General features: G+C 45.2%; 4 protein-coding genes across 4 annotated transcripts in view; 3 read left to right on the top strand and 1 right to left on the bottom strand.

Moving 5' to 3' along the window:
- LOC106742412 overlaps window positions 1-4,719 on the top strand; it is a 165,581-nt gene extending 160,862 nt beyond the window's left edge. The window contains 5 exon segments of the mRNA XM_014615325.1: window positions 173-299; window positions 373-1,037; window positions 1,301-1,599; window positions 1,718-2,586; window positions 2,588-4,719. Of these exon segments, the coding sequence (XP_014470811.1) occupies window positions 173-299; window positions 373-1,037; window positions 1,301-1,599; window positions 1,718-2,586; window positions 2,588-2,899 (2,272 nt within the window). The 3' untranslated portion in view covers window positions 2,900-4,719.
- Window positions 4,720-5,340: 621 nt separating this feature from the next.
- On the top strand, window positions 5,341-6,827 carry LOC106742415 (ATP synthase mitochondrial F1 complex assembly factor 2). The gene is made up of 6 exons (XM_014615329.1): window positions 5,341-5,431; window positions 5,612-5,805; window positions 5,931-6,041; window positions 6,135-6,315; window positions 6,395-6,510; window positions 6,664-6,827. Exons 1-6 carry the CDS (start codon window positions 5,341-5,343, stop codon window positions 6,808-6,810), a joined length of 840 nt encoding a protein of 279 aa, XP_014470815.1. The 3' UTR covers window positions 6,811-6,827.
- Window positions 6,828-6,964: 137 nt separating this feature from the next.
- Window positions 6,965-15,797, bottom strand: LOC106742413 (protein eyes shut-like). The gene is made up of 16 exons (XM_014615326.1): window positions 15,721-15,797; window positions 12,520-12,675; window positions 12,247-12,398; window positions 12,082-12,192; window positions 11,913-12,020; window positions 11,714-11,827; window positions 10,825-11,593; window positions 10,213-10,591; window positions 9,760-10,070; window positions 9,328-9,538; window positions 9,053-9,204; window positions 8,721-8,857; window positions 8,416-8,661; window positions 8,151-8,342; window positions 7,324-7,552; window positions 6,965-7,049 (listed from the first exon to the last, which is right to left on the bottom strand). The coding sequence occupies exons 2-16, from the start codon at window positions 12,606-12,608 to the stop codon at window positions 6,998-7,000; spliced, it is 3,252 nt and encodes a 1,083-aa protein (XP_014470812.1). The 5' UTR covers window positions 12,609-12,675; window positions 15,721-15,797; the 3' UTR covers window positions 6,965-6,997.
- Window positions 15,798-15,892: 95 nt separating this feature from the next.
- Window positions 15,893-18,557, top strand: LOC106742414. The gene is made up of 7 exons (XM_014615327.1): window positions 15,893-16,443; window positions 16,807-17,175; window positions 17,244-17,378; window positions 17,462-17,648; window positions 17,783-17,878; window positions 18,175-18,278; window positions 18,343-18,557. Exons 1-7 carry the CDS (start codon window positions 15,964-15,966, stop codon window positions 18,427-18,429), a joined length of 1,458 nt encoding a protein of 485 aa, XP_014470813.1. The 5' UTR covers window positions 15,893-15,963; the 3' UTR covers window positions 18,430-18,557.
- Window positions 18,558-18,721: the final 164 nt, after the last annotated feature.

The raw sequence follows: 18,721 nt of genomic DNA, 5'->3' as shown, positions 1-18,721 counted from the left end.
TCGAGAGAAACGGGCCTGATATAATGTAAAAGTAAAATTTCGACTTGGGATATTAAAGCGATTTTATTGAATAAAAGCGAATCGTCGCTAGTGGGTCGAGTGAATTTTTCCACAAGATCCCCCCCCCCCCCTCTTTCAATCGAGAGCCCGAATGTTTCCCTTATCTCGGCAGGACCGCAGCGGCGCGGGATCTCTGGTGGGGACGCCTCAGCGAACTCGTGCGGGAGGAGAGCATGAAGGAGCCGCCGCACACGAGCATCCGAGTTCTGTATCACGACAGCGACACGAACACGGAACACGTAAGTGCTCGTCGCTGCTAGGATAGAGAATGAGTTTCCGTCAGATGAACAATCAGTCCTTTGTAACGCGCAGTGCAAGTCGATCATGGTGGGTTCCGAGATGACGGCGGCGGCCTGCCTGAACCTGGCGATGCCGTTGTTGGATCTCCAAGGGCACTTCCAGCTGTGGGCGAAGACCGCCGCGGACGAGGCGCCGTACCCGCTGATAGGCCACGAGCGGCCGTTCGCCGTCAAGATGTCGAGTCTGCGGCACATCCTCTCGGCGGACGAGGGCTTCGACCTGGAGCACTGCAACAAGAGCGTCCACGACACCTGCCACTTCATCCTCAGGCCGGTCCTGAAGTCGCCCGTGAAGAAGAACAACCGGTCCAAGATAACCGACCTGCTGCGACGGTCTCTGTCGCTGAATCCGAGCCTCTTCGGCGTGAACCTGTCCAAGCTGGACGAGAATGGCCTGCCTAAACCTGTGCTAGTGATGCTGCAGCAGCTGTTCGCGAAAGGTCCCTTCACTCAGGGTATCTTCCGCAAGTCCGCGAACGTCCGCATCGTCAGGGAGCTGCGGGATCAGCTGGAATCCACCGGTGATCCAAGCTGTCTCGAGGATGCTCCGATAATAGCGGTGGCGGCCTTGCTGAAGGACTTCCTGAGGTCTTTGCCGGATCCCCTTCTGACCTCCCATCTGTTTCCCCTTTGGATGGAGAGCTTGGATACGCAGCATCCCGTGCAAACGATGAAAAAGTGAGTGGTCAATTGTACCAAGCGATGTCATTTCTGATAGAAAGTTTACCGTCTGGAAGGTAGATGCTCGGAAGTTTTTGCAGAAGGTTTGAGTATTAGAAGGAAAACAGGAGGTTCTTGCTAGATATGAAAAAAAAAATTCATTTTGTTCGTGAAAATGTTCGGATAATTTCGTTTCCTATTTGACGAACCTTTTACAGCAAGCTGAATATAATAGAAATGAACGTTTCTTCGTCACGAACTGACCGTAAATCGAAATTCAGCATCCTGGACAGGTTGCCGAAGGCGAACCACACGCTACTCTCGCATTTGGTCTGCGTGCTGCATCACGTGGCGAGGCGATCGAAGCGTAATCTCATGTGCGCCAGTAACCTTGGCGTCTGTTGTGGCCCGAGTCTGCTCTGGTCGCCAAATCCGTCGGTGAATCAAAGCAGAGCGATCCCGACGATCACGGAGATGCTGATTCGTCATTGCGAAGATTTGTTCGGCGCTGGCGTCACGCAGCTACTCGGAGAAGAGCGTAGTGACAGCGGAGCCGAGGAAAGCACCGATAGTCTTCACTGTAAATCCTATATATATGAATCTTTCCAATCATTCTCTTGAATACTCGCGTATTATTTGTTAGCAATCATCTCGAGCAATGTTATCATCATCGCTGAAACAAGGCCGTTCTCTCGCAGCAGGTGGGCTTTCCTTGGACAGCCTCGACCTGACGGAGCACCCGCGCAGGGACCCCATGACGCTCTCGAGAGATTCCGGTCTGACATTGTCGGACTGCCAGCTGTTTCTCCCGGAGTCGCCGGTGGGCTCGGAGGATTCGGCGGTGAACGCGCCATCGTCGGCCTTCGACAAGCCCCTCGTGAAAGAGGAGAAGTCCAAGACCTACACTCGGGTCTACGCCGGTTGGGAAGAGCGGATCAACAGCTACGGCGGTCATCATTCGAGCAGCAGCGTGGAACACAACTTCAGGGAGGAGAAGACCACCGGTGGCGTCTGTCCGAATCCCAACTTTCAGAGGCAGGACTGGTTGCGAGCTCATCTGAAAAGAACGCCCAGGACGAAGCTGGAGGAGCACGAACACAGGAAGGAGAGGTACGACGACAAGGATCTCTACGGGCAAGAGTATCTCAGGCAGGACTCGATGAAGGAGAACGTGGAGAACTGCAAGGACCTCTACCGGAGCCCACAGCAGCAGGACATCCGCGGCGGCAAGAGGTTCCCGATGCACAACTCGAAGCAGGACCTGTCGGCCGACGCGTCGCCCCTGTGCAGCATGCCGCGTTACGAGCTGAAGAAGAAGGAGCGCTTCGGCGATTTCAAGAAGAAGATCAAGTCGGAGGACAAGTACACGAGCACCGGTGACTTGTCGCAGAACGGCAGTTACCGTTCCGCCGGCAGCGGTGACTACTACAAGAAGCCGAAGAGCAGCAGCGAGCTGTACGCGAAGAAGAAGAAGGAGCCGGCGACGTCCGACGACGGCAACACGTACGCCACGATCAACAGGGATCGGACGGGGGGCGACCTGTACGGCTCCGGCGNGCGACAGATCGATCGACACGTGGCCCTTCGTAATGGCCGAGCCGATCGATCTGTCGCTCTACGAGCCCAGCGAAGACGAGGAGGAGGAGGAGGAGGAGGAGGAGGAGAGGACGTGGCCGGAGACGCCGCCGCCGCTGCCGCCGCGGCTCAGGCACCTGCCGCCGGTGCACATGAACCTGGAGGACCGGCACAAGGTAGCGGGCAGGTCCAGGTCACTGCCGCCGCCGCCGCCGTATCGTCCACCGCCGCAGCCTCGCGCGCCCATCACCACCAGGCACCTGGGCCACGGCAGATCGGTCGTCGACGACGAGAGCTACGTCTGAGGCAGAGAGAGAGAGAGACCCATGTCGTGGTGGTGGCGAGCCACGACGATCGAACCTAGTCCAAACGCGCATCGTGTAGCATCGAAGAAGACTTATCGTCCTTCCGATCAAACTTAGAGATAGCGATTAGAAAATGGACCCAGTGGGACGAACTCGCGTTGCCGACCGACGATCGATCAATCTTGGCCCGTGTTCTCTTCTCTCTCTCTCTCTCTCTCCTTTTTTCTTGCGCCGCTCCAACGCGCTCAAATTTCCATTTCGCGTCTGTGCTCGGAACGCAAGCCTTTTCCCGTTTATATATATATTGAATTATATAATGAAGAGAGTCGCGCATTTAGACGGCCGCGTCGCTCCGGCGAGAACGCGGGTCTCCGATTGTTACTCAGTGATTCAGGGTGCTTCCGCAACAAAAAAAAAAGCGTTCATTCGTAATGTCTCTCAATGGACATTCGTATGCATATACATAAGGAGGTTAACTATTAAGAAAGCGTAGATACGTAGCGGTGAACGGACGACACCAGGGATGATTTTCATCAGGAGTATAATCGATTGTGTTTTCTTACGTTCATGCAAAATGTGATCTTCGAGGCACACACGCGTATACATATGTGTATGTATGTATATGTGGTATCTTTTTCTTTCCGTGCGGAGATGTGATTTCCGCTGCTGCTTAGCAACAGCCGCGTGCCGTTAATAGCCGAAGTCGAAGGACGAAGTATGTATCGTTTATGTGTATCGTGTTTTTACAATAGCGCATTAACCAGCGCCAGTGGGAAACTTTTTATTCTTGGAAATTCTTTTTAACGGATACATTCTCTCTCTCTCTCTCTCCTTCTCTCGATCGAACCGAGATCTTTTTGTCGATATTGCCGGTGTGGCAGTGTGTGTGTGTGTGTATGTGTGGCGTCTGTATTGTGCTTTTAAGTTGATGTGAGGCCGGGATCGGATTTATATCACACGAGGAACACGAAGAGTTAAAAGTTGGAAATCTACGAGAGACAATCCCTCTCGTCCTTCGCATTTGTAATTAGTACGCGATTTGAAATTGACTTCAAGATCGTTTTCTCTTCGAGACTTTTTTTACCTCTTTCTTTTTACATTCGATCCTGCGAGAGATGTCCGTGCATCTATTTTAGTAAATCTCTTATTGACAGAATTATCACTTTTTTGANAATTTTTTTTTTTTTTTTTTTTTTTTTTATTATAATACTGTGTCAGAGAAAGGACGTAAACCAGTTTCCTCTCGAGGGATCTCTCTCGTAGCGCTGATATCGAGCGAGAAAACGAAACACGAGAAACGAAATTCTCCACGCGTAACGAACAACAAACAATAACATTTTCCTTCTGACAATTGTGTTAATATGGTTTATAAACGTAGAATGTGTATACCGTAGGGAAAAAACGCTTTGTGCGCAAAGACGCAAGTGCGATTAACTTCTTAACAGATAGGATACAAGAAACGTTGGGATGTTACATCGAGAGACCAGCCTTCTTATTCTCTGTATATATTTTTATTAAACTGTAAACTATAATCTTTTATATTTGCTATATACACAAACCGGTATTAGTACCAAACCACTCCCTGTCTCTAAAGCTGCTGAAAAGTGTCCAATTGGGTGCGTCGTGTTTGGATGTAATGACACGTCCGATTGGGCACTTTTGATGACCCTGGAGCTAGAGCTAGGGAATGCAACGACATTAAGGTCGGTATGTGTACATTCTTATAATACACGTTATGTAACACCCACAAGATATGTATACTTATCTAAATTATATGTTATACCACAAAAGTAAATATATTTCGTATTTTATACAGCCAATTATCGGCAATATGTTGTCCTTTTAATTCATCTCAGGTTTGATCTTTTTCAGCTGCGTGAGAAAGGACACATCAAGTTAACGCAAATTTTTACGAGTTCGAGAATACGGACAATATATATCCGTATGTTACGCAATTAGTTCTTTTTTTGTATCGGTCGTGATTATATTAATCTTTTTTAGTTTTTCTAACTCCCTTGTTCTTGCTTTTTTTTATAATTACTCTCAAACATCTTATTGCTCATACCCCAACATTTTTTAGGTGATAATTGTAATACAGGATCGTCTTTATGTTCATAAGTCGCGCACATAAACAAGAATGCCAGTGTCAACGCATATTTTTAATGGATAACATTCAACATCACCAACGAGAGCAGAAAAATAAGAGTTATGAGTATAAAGGGAATGTTTCACACCACAGAGATGTTCGCCCGGCAAAACCGGTTTAGCGAAGACTCGAATTGTTTTAAATTGCTTTAGCCGAGATTCGAACCATTTGGTTTGAATCTCTGCTAAAGTGGTTTAAAATGCTTTTGAGAGTTAATCTTTTTAAGATTGGAGGCGCTGTCTATCGAAACCTAACCTAAAGAAAACTTGGTTATTGACAACAATAGTATTTTACCATGCCGCATATCTGTAACAATCTAGTCAGAAAAATGTATAATTTTAGATATATTAAATTTATACCAACTATTCTGGCAATAAGAAACATGGGTAATCGTTATATATTGTTATGTTTGGCTCAAGATATACTATTTAAGTTGGTAAAGTTAAATCAGAAATTTTTGTTTTGTCTCTGACATCTGACATGTCTTTGATAAATGTGATGTAATATGTTATTAAATATATTATTAGTGCCGCTAAATGGTGTGTAAAACAGTTTAACACTTGTAGCCACTGTGAAACGATTTTATAGAAGGACGAATATACTTTCAAGTGGCAGTAAGTTTGAGATTATGCTGGATCAGAGGAAGCTGAAGACACCGCAGGGTAGAGTATTCGAAGTGAATAGCAAACCCTTAGCCTTAGCAGTAGCTGCTGAATGGGACGCGCAGAAGGAGATCATTGACCGAGGCAGTATGCATTTGGTATGATCGGCAAAAAGATGAGAAAAATCATCTTAATTTTATAAATAATGGATATAATATATAAATATTATAAATAATATAAATAACTACATGCCTCAACATACCTTTCTTTTTTTCTATTACAGACAGCCTTGTGCAATACTGTATTGGACAATCCGCAAAACCACACTAAAGTAGATCTGGTTCATCACATAGTGAACTGTTTAGAAATGGACACAATACTGTTTTATTCCAGTGTAAGAAAGTGTTTGTACAAATCTCCATGTCTTTCGCTGTGATATGCAACGATGTAAGTTGCCTTGATTATGACGAATGACCTATGACTTCAGGAGGCAGATGAGCTGTATAAGTTACAAGTTGAAAAGTGGGAGCCTATAGTTCGTTGGTTTTGCAAGCATTACGACGTGAATATCGCGGGGACTCAGAGTATAGAGGCACCAGCTGTGTCATCGGAAACCAAAACTACGTTAACGAGACACTTGATGTCGCATAATTTCAACAGTATTTACGGTAATGTGAGCTTGCAAGGAGACGAGGAAACCCCTATTTTCTTCATATTTCGTCCATTAACCGTATTGATTGTACCCAGGTCTCGTATACGCGGTGGATGGATTGAAATCGGTTATTCTAACTCTCGCCACGGTTGCGAGAACAATTAACATCCCGGAAGCTGTGAGTCTTTCGCGACTAGAGGAGGAATATCAGGTATGCAGTACGATTCCTTTTAAACGACAGGCTGATCCTCCTAGATGATTGAATTGATATTGGTTTGATTGAAGTAAAACTGTACCGATACAGCCTCTGTGCTTTGTTATCACGCGGTGTGATCTCGCTCTTATCAAATATCATCATGCACAGATCTCTCATTGGGGCAACGTGGAGTGGCATCATGAGTATAGCAAACACGACCTGCAGGCGCGTGTCGCGGCGGCGATGCTGTTCGTTTATCTGAACTCGCACTCCGCCACTTCGCGACTGAAGAACGACGCCCCCGATGTAAGCTGAGTCTATGCTTGTTACGAGGGACGGCTATGATAATATAAAATTTGTAAGAATAACGTATTCACACACACATCGTTAATATAACATTGTCTCTCAACGTCGATTAATTTTTCCTTCACGCTAATCGCTATAATTGGCAGAGAAAATTCGAACGTACGCGGCGTCCGGAAGATCGTTCTCCGACGACGAGTCAGACTGGAATGGAACAGTCAGGTCCGACCCATTCTTTTGTGCAAATGCAACTGAAAGGTCGACAGATCGTTGTACTCCTGAGGAATTATGTATTATTATACGCAGCGCTACCATCCAGTGACTTGACGAATCACTGAAAAATTCACTATCATGGCTTAATAAATGTCCTTATTCTCGGGCAAAAATGTGATTTGCGACTGTCACTAGTCGAGAGGTTTTGTCATCTTCTCCACGAAGAAGCGGTCGCTACTTTATCTTTTTTGTTCCGGCAACTGGATGGCAGCACTGATTATACGCGAATTTTCTCGCACGTCAAATTCTCACCTGTACGACGCTCCATGGTGCAAGCACACAGCGCCGTTCTTGCACGAGTGGCGGATGCACTCATTGCGATTGCACTCGCCCACACCGCGGCCGGTAGCGGGGCTGGAGCCGGTCAGCGGAAGGATCGAGGTGTCCGTGCGCAGTTCGACGTCGAATATGCATCCGGAAAAGCCGGTGTGCAGAGGCAGGTCATGCGGCAACGTCTCGAAGTTCTTCGACTTGTATCCGCCTGCAAGAATTTTATACTTTCACTTCAGTCTCTTTCGTTCTTATTTATATGTATAATGTGTAAAAACAACTTCGTTTTTAACCTTATGTCCAGATACATGAAAATCAAAATTATAAAAATAAATTGATTCTAACGGAATATTAAGTGTACGTTTCGGGCCTTATTTTTGCGCCGTACATTTAATTTCGATAGAATTAATTTATTCTGATTCTTAATTATTACGAAGATTATTATTAAAATTATGAATTCATTGCGGTTCTTATAGATTAAACAACAAAGTTGTTTTTGTACATCAATATCGCCCCAACATCAGCGTTCGACTCTTATCTGCCTGCTGATATTTTTCTTTTTTCTTGTATATCGAGAAATGCTTTGTTCACATCAATACTTGATCAGTATTTATGGGAAAATACCTTCGAATCAACCCGATATTTGATGAACTAATTAAACGAAAATTGGATGGAAAGAGGTCCGACCGTTGTTTGCCAAGATATCAAGATCGCGACCGATAAAAATAGAACGGTCCACATTTAGCTTCTACATCAAAATACGCGATGAAAGATAATATTGAAGTCGCAGAAGCTCGGTGACAACATACCGATGTAGAGAACGGGCGATACGTCCAGCTGAGTCATCGATCCTACCGCCTGGCCGCTCACGTTGCCCACACCCTCCACGGCGAGCCAGGCTTCCTTGCCTCTTCTTCCAACCCGAACCGTGTAAGTTTTGCTCTTACCGGCCGATCCCAACGTGGAACTCAGCGAGTCGCTGGTGAAGATCCTTCGCACTCCTGCGACCCAAGAAGACACAACGCTCACCCCGATGATAAGATTTTTCGGGATTGAGGAAACAGTCGCACCCACCGGAGCCCAAATCCCACGTGAGCATGATGTAGCCGCGAACGAACGTTATCGAGAGATGATCCGAGGCGTCGCGGCGCAAACCGCGTTGCCCGAAGTACGCTATCAGCGAGATCTGGTCGAACGTGCGGGGAATGAGTCGTAGCTTCAGCTCCATCGTGTCCTTGACCGAGGTCGGCACGCCGTAAGCGATGTACGAGGCGAAGCCGGGAACGAGGACCGAGAAGGCCGGTCGTACTAGGATAGCGTCTGAGGACGAGCAATTGTCGTTACGGATCGCTTGTGTTAAGAGCGTCGCAGTTTATTACCTTCTTCGCAGAAAAGCCCGTGGCTGCCGAGGGGGCAGACGCAGATGAAGCCGGTGCCCGGTGAGCTCACGCACGTCGCACCCATCGAGCAAGGATTATCGTTACACGCCGAATGTTCGCACAGAGGCCCGGTGTAACTGTATATATGTCATATTCATTTCTGCGTTGTCGTATATTACACAACATAAAACAATTTTATATTAATATATGATATATAAAATTTACATAAATGTTACTTAATTCTACTCTTTATTGTTCCTTACGAGAGATATGTAAATTAGAAAAGTTAATAAAAAGTTCCCAATAGTTTCAATCGCTGGATAATTTCTTACCCCGCTATGCATCTACAACGAATTCTACCGTCGCTCTCTTCACACGCGCCGAAGTTCTGACACGGATTGGACAGGCACAGGAACGACGTGCACTCCTCGATCTGAAACGTTTCTGTGGAGTCGTGAATGAAATGTCGCGAAATGTCGTTCACCTGCAATTGAAATATCGTCAGTACGCGACGTGATTGCACCGGGAATTCAAGAGAATTGCTTCGGATAAAATCGAAAGATTAAATTTTATTCTGAATTTGCGGTACACTTTGCCAAAGACGTACCTTCAGAGAATCCATGCAACCGATAAATCCCATAGCTACGTGAGGAAAGTAATGTGAGAACGTTAACGGGATGCCTCCGATGTACAAATTGGCGTGTTTGGGGACCATCCCTCGTTGTGGCAGTATTTGCTCGCCGGTCACCGCCATGGTGCCGTTGACCAGCAATTTGGCAAAACATTTCTCATTTTCGTCGTTGGCAACGTACTGAAAGCTGCACATACATATAACAAGAACAGAATATGGCATATTTTTATTAACATTTTCAAGTGCAAAACAACCTACGCATCTAAGTGCATTTAAAAAATAAAAATATACATGTAATATAAATATTATTTATCGACTTATTCGAAGGACCCAGACAACACGGACATCTCAAATCTCGGTTTTAAACATCGTGCTGTCTGGGAAGATGAAAAGAACTTTGCAATGTACCTCATGTCAATGCCGACTTCGTGACCATTGTCGATAGCGGCATCGATCTCGCCGAGCAGCATGGTTTCCAGACCGCAAGAAAATTGGAACTTTAACGAGCCGAGTTCCAGATATACCAGAGAATACCTCTCGTTGTCGAAGTAAACGTGCAATATTATTCCGTTCTTGAACGCTGTCCTGAGCTTGACGTAAATTCGCAGCGTGGCGCTCTTCTGGTCGGTGATTATCACCTCGACGCGTTGTCTGGCGAAGGATTTGCCATTGAAGGCCGCCTGCGTGACGGTCGAATCTGTCTTGCAGCCTTCGGCGTACTGTAATAATAATGGATACATCATCACTCGATATTTCTCAAGTGATTCGAGGTGCTTCGAAGAGCTTCCGATTGTCTCGCAATATTACAATTATTCTTCTTCTTTATTCCTTTTCCCGACTGTTGCCGCATCAACTACTCACATCCGTGGCATTGCGCGGAGTCAGTGTAGTGGTGGGACTCGTAGAGCACAGACTTCCATGACAAGTGCCGATTTCTACGGTGCTGCTGGCTTCGGTCACAGGGCTCAACGAAGACACGCTGGTGGACGTTAACGCGACGGAAGATATCGTCGTCGGAGTGTCAAACTTCCCAGTCGAAGTTAACACCGATGGCAGTGTCGATGAGGAAGTGGTTAGAGGTAGAACGGTTTGGGGCAAATCTGCGATCGTGGTCCCGAGATCGGTGCTTCTATTCTGCGTCGATTCCGTCGTGTCGGTACCGTGGTCCGTGGTGACGCTTGTCACGGTCGTTCTTTCGTCTTTTTGCCCTTCGTCCGTAGAAATAGTCGTGGGTCGACGGCTAAGTAAAAATGAAAAAGGTTGTGTTATTGAAATAATTATAATTCTCAAATAATTGTAATTTATTTAAATTGTTATTTTTCAATATTAATTAATTTAAGAAAAGTAATTATAGTAAGAATAATAATGCACATATATATCTGTACACGTACATACATATATATAATAATTGTGATAATCATTTTTTTAAATCACGACATTTTAAGCGAAGATCATAATATACTCTCTGTTTACTTGGAGCTTGTCACGTACTCCGTCGTCACACGCGTTGCGTCTTCATCCGCTCTATCGGAGAAATTTGTTGGATACATCATCTTGGTCGTCTGATCGTAGTCACCGGTAACTTCGCCATCGTGAATCGACCTCCCGGTCGGAAGGTAAACCTCGGTACTTCTCGTCTCGGTTACGGCATGAGAGTAGCCTTCGGTAGCGGCGGACGTTGCAAACTCCGACGTGATAAAATCACCCTGAGTCGTGAAGCCCGTCGAGGTGACATCAACCGGGAAAGCAGCGGTTTCCGCGCTGCTGAGAGGGCCTCCGTACGTCGACGTCGTCTTGTAAGGCTCAACGCTCGTTCTCGGGGACGTTGAGTAAGTGGTGAAGCTGGAGGTCGACGACAAAGAAACGGAAGTGTCCAACATCGAGGTCGAGTCTTTAGGCGAAGTGACGGAGACGGTAGTTCCGCTTGGACTCTCGGACGTCTCTTCCGCTTCGACGAAGCCCGTGCTCGTGCTGGGAAAGCTGTACTCGCACATGGGCCCGCCGTATCCGGGCGAGCAGGAGCAGGTGAAACTGTTGATACCGTCGATGCAAGTGCCGCCGTTGCCGCAGTGAGCGAACTTCGACTCGCAGTCGTCGTACCGCAGCTCGCACAGGGCGCCGTGATAATCCGGGACGCAGTAGCAAACCGGACGCTCGTCCTCCAGGAGACACACCGCTCCGTTTTGGCAAGGATTCTCGTCGCACGGCACGATCGTCTTGTCGCAATCCTTCCCGGTGAAACCTTCGAAAGAGAGATTCGACGATCAGTTACTTTCAGCGTGGACGATTTATCAACTAATAATTCGCGGTATAATTGATAGTGATATAATTTTTAATTTTATCAATTAACTTGACATTTTACCGAATAGACAAGCGCAAGTGTAGGAAGCCGGGACATTGATGCAGAGCCCACCGTTCTTACACGGTGAGGTGAGACACTCGTCGATGTCCACGTCGCAGAGGGTGCCGGTCCATCCTGCGGTCGGATCACACGATCACGAGTGAGAAAAAGGAGAAAGCAACACAATTTCAGGTGAATGAAATATTCTCACGACCCTTACCTTCGCGACAACGACAAAAGAACGAGAACCCGGGCCCCTCGACGCATTCGCCCGAATTTTTGCAGATGGTCTCGTTGCAAACCGAGGCGTCGATCTCGCAGTAGTCTCCTGGAAGAAAAAAACACCGTGAACGATGTGAAAATGTATCGGATGAAGCTCGACAAAATACCTGAGTATCCATCCGGGCATTGACAAATGAAGCCATCGTCATCGACGCAGGTACCATTGTTGAGGCACGGGTGGTTTGAGCACTCGCTGTACTTTTGCTCGCAATTTACACCTGGCGAAATTCATCGATAATAACAAGCAAAGAAAGAGTAATATTGTGCATTACCTACGAAACCGTCGGTGCACGTGCAATTGTACGAGGCGATGCCGTCGTTGCACGTGCCGCCGTTGAAGCAAGGATCCGACCAGCACTCGTCCCAATTGATCTCACAGTTGATCCCTGTGTAGCCGTCGATGCAGTAACAGGAGTAGGTGCTGCTGCAGTACAGACGGGGGGTCGCCGTCGTCGTGGAGTTCCATCGGAAACGAGCGTGCATTTCATTGAGTCGGAGTCTTCATCAATCGCCGTGATACATAATGCAAAATCGCATTTATATACCTGTTCTCGTTGTCCAAACAGATGCCGTACATGCAAGGGTCTCCGCTGCAATCCAGCGCGAATACCGTCATCGTGGTCGACAGTACCATTAGAACGAAGCACGCGTTCCTCGCGCAATAACTCCGCTTGTAAGCCAGCCTAAATAGCCTTACATACCTTTACAGCACGATTACAATATGATACGTACACGAAGGAGGCGTACATGAAGGAAGCGCCGGTCTTACGTGAATCGCACGAGTATATCAGTTGCAAAGTGCACTGAAGAGTAAAATAAATTCTCAAGAATGAAATTCACAGACCCAAACAAGGATTTTTTCTTGTAAAAGTTATCAATTTTCGAGTTTTTTTGTTGAATAAAATTAAATTAAATGAAAACTATTTCTCTCATTAGATTCAATTAAGATTACTTCTTATTTGTAATATCAAGGAAAAAATTAAAAAAGCCGTGTGGAATAAAAGAAAAGCACAGGTGTGATTATAAATGCTATTATAAATATTAATATTGTTAGTATTAATATATTGATTGTGGGAAGATGAGGTCTGTCTCTTTGTGTGTATGCTCGCAGTACGTATATAAGTAAGTTCGACCGAAAGATCTGTCGATTCCGCAGATCTGGCGCAAGCCTCGTTCTTTCGGCAACGATACAAAATCGCAACTTGATTGGACTAGAGCGAGATACGATATCGAGTCACGTCACTGTGCCAACGCTCGTCCGTGACCTTCCCCGAGGATCATAGCGTCATCGTTAGCGCCGCTGGCAGCGCGCGCGCCCGAAAGAGAGAGAGCAACAAAGATATATATAGAAAGAGAGACAATTAATTGCACTTGATCGGTACTACGGAAGAACGACTGCGAAAGCACCTGGAGGATGACTGAAAAACGAAACCCGGCTCGGGTAGGGGGGGAGGAAGGGAGTCCGACGGATCAGCCTTGCCATGTTATTACCTTCTCATGTCTGTGCGACCGGCGAGGGCAATAAAAAAAGGCAGTGCGCGAGTCGTCGTCGAACACGGCACTTCCGACGATCTGTACACAACGGTACGCCGCATATATCGCACGCGGCATAAACCGTGTGTATATACGTTGTATGCACGCTGTTCCCGGCGATGCCGCTCACGATATACCCCTTGTGTGCCTGCCTACCTGCCCGTCGACGGCGACTCAAGCGTAGTCTTAGCAACCGGCCGACCATACAAATAGACATTACACATCGGATACGCTTGCGTGAAGCAAACCGAGCCGTGTCGATATTAATTGCGTCCTGACGAGCGGCTCCGTTTTTGCCGAGCGCAATATCCGCAGATTCCGAGAGAGAATTCGAAATAACGCTTTTGTCGGCCGATATCGTTATGTTATCAACGATACAATAATATGTGAGATTCCCCAGACAGAGAGAATATACATTGTCTGCATCGTGACAAGTATTAATATGTTAAGACGTGTCCTCGTATTACAAGCATTTTGTCGGTATTTAGAAGATGAGAATTGCGACGATATTCTGATGCCATAAATATTGCTGCTTATTTTGCCCGAAAGAGACTTCTTTGCTTCTTCTATTTAACGCTTGTTATCAACGGCTTCCTAATTATTTAGTCTTTGTACCGTTATTGTCAATTGCAGAGCATTCTGTAGAAATTGCGCGGCCCAGAACGCGTAGACGAAACATATTTCAAGTCACGGAATGGTCAGAGATGGCGGAAGGATCGATATTGCGTTCTCGCAGGGCGAATCGATAGTGTACGAAATGTTGTTATCTCGCATATAGCCCGCGCGCTATAAACTAGGTCGGGGTCTGCGCCGCTTTCACCGCCGAAGTATACGTTGCCAAAACATAATTCTATTTTCAGCCGGGATTTATAAGAGACGCACTCGAGCGCGAGCTCGTCGAAATCAGTGTCCCTCGCGCGCTTCGTGACACGATGCGCTGGTAGACGTCAATTTCGACTCCCTGATTGCGCAATTCATTCATAACGAGACTCGCGTAGGGATTGCGAAGGCTGAACTGGCTCTTCCGACACTGATGATATATAGTCGCTTTTGGCAAAGGTCTAATATAAGTACTACGTTATGAAAACGTATCTTTGCGACCCTGCCATCGAACCCGAGCTTAAGCTTGTACAGTCGTTAAACCCTACGCACGGAGATCGTTAAACTAATTGCAAGTTACAGCATTCGGGACGAATCTATGAATTCGGGGTCGAGCCCATCGCCAGTATTACTTAGAGAGAGTGAGATTAGAATAATATAATATGTAAAATATAGTAAAGAGCAGAGTTAGTAACGCATTACTTTTCAAACCTATAAAATATTACGTTTTAAATGTCCAGTTATTCAAAGTTGTTAAAAAAAAAAAACAGATTTTGTACATGAAGTTAAAATCTTTTTTCTTCTATTTACATCTGCACGTAATATTTTTCAGAGTTAGAAAATAACGCGTCATTTTTTAAAACTAATGTTGTACGTATGTAAACTAACGATTACATTTGTTACCATTGTCAAAAAAATTAATAGGTAAAACGTATTTTAATAAATTAAATTTTAATAGGTAAAAACATAGGATGTCCCAGAATCACCATGTGTCCTTAACATGACAGATTCTTTGAGACATTTTAAGACGAAAGTTACGATTAAATACGAAAATATCGAAGCATTAATAGTTTCCGAGATATAGCGATCGAAAAAGCGGGAGTTTTCGCAAACTAAACGTCGAACGACCAAATGAATAACATGATTATTTTTTCGATCAATTTCAAACGGGCTTTACTTTTACAGAAGTTTATTTTAAAGACTTGTACAATTTTTCGAATGGTCAATCTTATTTCTAATTGCACGAGCAATTAGATAACATTTCAAATTTCAATGTACATGCAGGTCAAGTTTCATCGGATTCTAATCAAATTCATATCGACTGACAACTTCCTTAAGCTTCGCTTAGTCAAAGATGTTGCGTGGAAAATTGAAAAATCACTATAAATAAGAACTTCCCCCGACATTTTCACATTTGTGACATACGTTTCATCTCAGAACATCCCGGATAATCCGAATGTTAAGGATATACGTTGATTCTGGTACCTCCATATAATAATATAAGATCAAAATATTTATCTGTGGCAGAACAGCGCGACCGATCATTGAAAGTTTCACAACGTCAAAAATCGATCTCACTAAAGTCATGCCAGTATTTGCAATGAACAATTTACGCTCGCAATAAACAGAACGCAGATTCCGCTAATGTCGACGTCTCGGTACTGCCGAGGAATTTGGAAAAGTCGATGGGGATCGCTACAAAGTCTTATTTTCTTATCCTCCGCAGTTAAGTGAACACCGAATTGGCTCGCTGCCTCGTTAAAACGGTACAAAAGACGTGCTCGTCAACAACAACAAATCAGTGCAATCAGTATCATCGAGGAGATATCAAGACGTCGCATAGTATCCTATCCGCGATGGAGCCACGGCAGACGGAGGAGTTGCTCCAGCTCCACCTGCGAAATAACGATCTTCCGCAAGATGAGCCTCCCTCGTGGAGAATCGAGCGGTCCCCCCTGAGCGGCCGCGGCATGTTCGCCACGCGGGACATCCGAGTCGGCGAGCTCATCTTCACGGACGCGCCGTTGCTGTTGGGACCACGATGCTACAACAAGTGCCTGCCGATGTGCGTGGTCTGCTACAAGAACGACTGCCCGCTCTTCCCATGCGATCACGGCTGCGGCCTGCCGATCTGCTCGACCGAATGCGAGAGCTCGGAGGTGCACGCACGGGCCGAGTGCCGGTTCCTTCAAGAGTGGCAGCCTACCTGCGGTTCCACTTGGTCCAAGGATCTGCTGCTGACGGTGGTGCTGATACGCAGCCTCGCCCTCTCGCAGGAGCAGCGCCGGGTCTTGGCCATCTTCCAGTGTCACTCGAATTTCGTTCCTAATTATGAGGTAATCGAGTCGCTCCCGCGTGTTCTCCTCGACTGTTCAATTCCAAAGGGCTTAACGCACGGAGATTACTAAAGATGTCTTCTTATAGCCGAGTTTCTCTCGACTGTAACGTGATATGAATATAATATAGTTGCAAATTTTAATATATCAATTACATTTCTTTACTTTCGAGATTTTCACAATTTCATTGTTCCTCCTTGCCAAAATTTAGGACGAAGCAATAGAGCCCCCGTCTCCTCTCTGCGTACACCCATGATTATTTCTTCATCTTGTATCATATGTGTGTAAATATAGTATATAAATCAGGATTGAATATTTTGTTTCACCTTGTGTAACCACATGCCCCTAAATTCCTACCCAAAGATAGACTTGCTGAAGAGAAACGTCACCCACCTGCCCTCCGAGGAGCAACTGGCGTTCATGAAGCGAACCAGCGAAGTCTTCAATACAAACTCCTTCGAGGTCGTGGTCATGCGGGACGAGGATCGTACGGTGAGTCTACGCGGTCTTTATCCGACAGGCGCGATGCAAAATCATTGCTGCGTGCCGAACACCAGGCATCACTTCGACAACCAGCGACGGCTGCACGTGAGCGCAGCGATGCCCATTGCGGCCGGCGAAGAGCTCACCATGTCTTACACCAATTTGCTGTGGGACACGCGCAACAGAAGACGGTTTCTGCAGGCCACCAAACATTTCTCCTGCAACTGCAGTAGGTGCTCCGATCCCTTGGTACGTTAGTGCAGCGACGCATCCTCCACGATTGGAATTTTCATGCACGATCATGCGTTGCTCCTCAGGAATTCGGCTCCCGGCTCGGTGCGCTCCTCTGCGCCAAGGACAGTTGCTCGGGACACCTGTTTCCTCGCGATCCCCTCAGCCACAAGTCCTCCTGGACTTGCAACAAATGCCAGACTGGTGTGAACTACAGACAGGTGAAAATGTGTATCTACAAATTGAATATTATATTTAAAATAAGCACATAAATAGTATGTACATATATATTACCTTTTTGCAGATTGAAAGCATTCGTTCGGTACTGAACGCATTTGTGCTCGAAGCTGCGTGCAACGCTCCGCGAGAATTTCCGAGATTCGTTGAAATGACATTGCCCAAATTGATACCAACTAGTAATTACATCATGATGGATGCCAAGTATCGTGTAATCTCCTATTTCGGTAGAATTCCCGATCTCACGTGGGACGGTAAGATCTTGTCTTATATTTCCTATTCATGTAGCTCCCTTGAATATGATTCGAGAACTTTTCATTTTACCTTGATATTGTACAATGTGATTAAGCGTGACGTGTAACGAAGTATCATTTGTACAACATGTCAGATCTCACCGACGAGGAACTTAGAATTAAAAAAGCATTCTGTTACGATGTGCTTTCCAGCCTGGACGTTTTGAATTCTGGAGATTCTATAAAAAAGGGTAATTTTTTCCATAACTTCTATAAATGTAAATAAAATATATTTTCAATTTTCGATTAAAAATATCAGAAATACACATGATGAAACGTCGAATTAAAATTTCTATCTTTTCCCTGGTAGCTTATGACAACTTTGGAACCATTGAAGCCATTTAGTTTATGCTAAAATAACATACAAATTAGAAACTTTTGGGAAATTGTAACTTCCCGTTAGCAGTATTGACAAGTTACAAGCGTAATTTGTCAATGTTCAAATTTTAAAGTAAGCAATTTTTCAAACATCCTTCTAATATTTTAGGACTCATTTTATACGAGCTGTATCGTACGAATCTTGAATTATCTAAACGCCAGACTTCCAGAGATGACAACCAACAGACGCATCAGCATGTGAAAGTACGACAGGTAATTCACTTATATTCGTTATACGTATTTTTATCATTGCCTTCATTTCTGTCCTTTATTTTAGAGTGACGACAACGAGCGTCTGTTACGAAAAGCCATGAGTATATTGCAAAACGATGTTGGTGCGACTCTCGTTCGCAGAAGTGACTGATGCAAATTGACACCGCTTAAAACAGCCGTATTTATTGCATTACATTCGATGCTGAATATATATATAAATATATATATGTATATGTATACATACATATACACAGAAAACATAATGCGTATATGTACATATAATATGTACACATATATACAAAAAAACTATATATATAATACTTAATATTATATATATATATATATATAATATATAAGAAATGTATTGTTATACATGATATGAATATATTACATGTACGTGAAGATGATTATAAAGGGCGCGAGATGTTATTTGCTACTACAAT

This window comes from Dinoponera quadriceps, unplaced genomic scaffold, assembly GCF_001313825.1.
Source record: "Dinoponera quadriceps isolate SergipeBrazil2010 unplaced genomic scaffold, ASM131382v1 scaffold754, whole genome shotgun sequence".
Lineage (NCBI taxonomy): Eukaryota > Metazoa > Arthropoda > Insecta > Hymenoptera > Formicidae > Dinoponera > Dinoponera quadriceps.
Note: the sequence above shows the minus strand (reverse complement) of the source record. Positions and strands in the feature narration are given on the sequence as shown.

What these genes read in the sequence shown, in the direction of transcription:
- LOC106742413 (XM_014615326.1), bottom strand. Translation starts at nt 12,608, where the DNA reads ATGGTACTGTCGACCACGATGACGGTATTCGCGCTGGATTGCAGCGGA. An exon ending in CTTTTGTCGTTGTCGCGAAG is followed by an intron (nt 11,828 to 11,912) that starts GTAAGGGTCGTG and finishes ATCCGACCGCAG; the next exon opens with GATGGACCGGCACCCTCTGC. An exon ending in CGGGCTTTTCTGCGAAGAAG is followed by an intron (nt 8,662 to 8,720) that starts GTAATAAACTGC and finishes GCTCGTCCTCAG; the next exon opens with ACGCTATCCTAGTACGACCG.
- LOC106742415 (XM_014615329.1), top strand. Translation starts at nt 5,341, where the DNA reads ATGCCGCATATCTGTAACAATCTAGTCAGAAAAATGTATAATTTTAGA. An exon ending in TCTGGCAATAAGAAACATGG is followed by an intron (nt 5,432 to 5,611) that starts GTAATCGTTATA and finishes TAACACTTGTAG; the next exon opens with CCACTGTGAAACGATTTTAT. An exon ending in CAATACTGTTTTATTCCAGT is followed by an intron (nt 6,042 to 6,134) that starts GTAAGAAAGTGT and finishes CTATGACTTCAG; the next exon opens with GAGGCAGATGAGCTGTATAA.
- LOC106742414 (XM_014615327.1), top strand. Translation starts at nt 15,964, where the DNA reads ATGGAGCCACGGCAGACGGAGGAGTTGCTCCAGCTCCACCTGCGAAAT. An exon ending in GTAGGTGCTCCGATCCCTTG is followed by an intron (nt 17,176 to 17,243) that starts GTACGTTAGTGC and finishes GTTGCTCCTCAG; the next exon opens with GAATTCGGCTCCCGGCTCGG. An exon ending in TCCCGATCTCACGTGGGACG is followed by an intron (nt 17,649 to 17,782) that starts GTAAGATCTTGT and finishes ACAACATGTCAG; the next exon opens with ATCTCACCGACGAGGAACTT.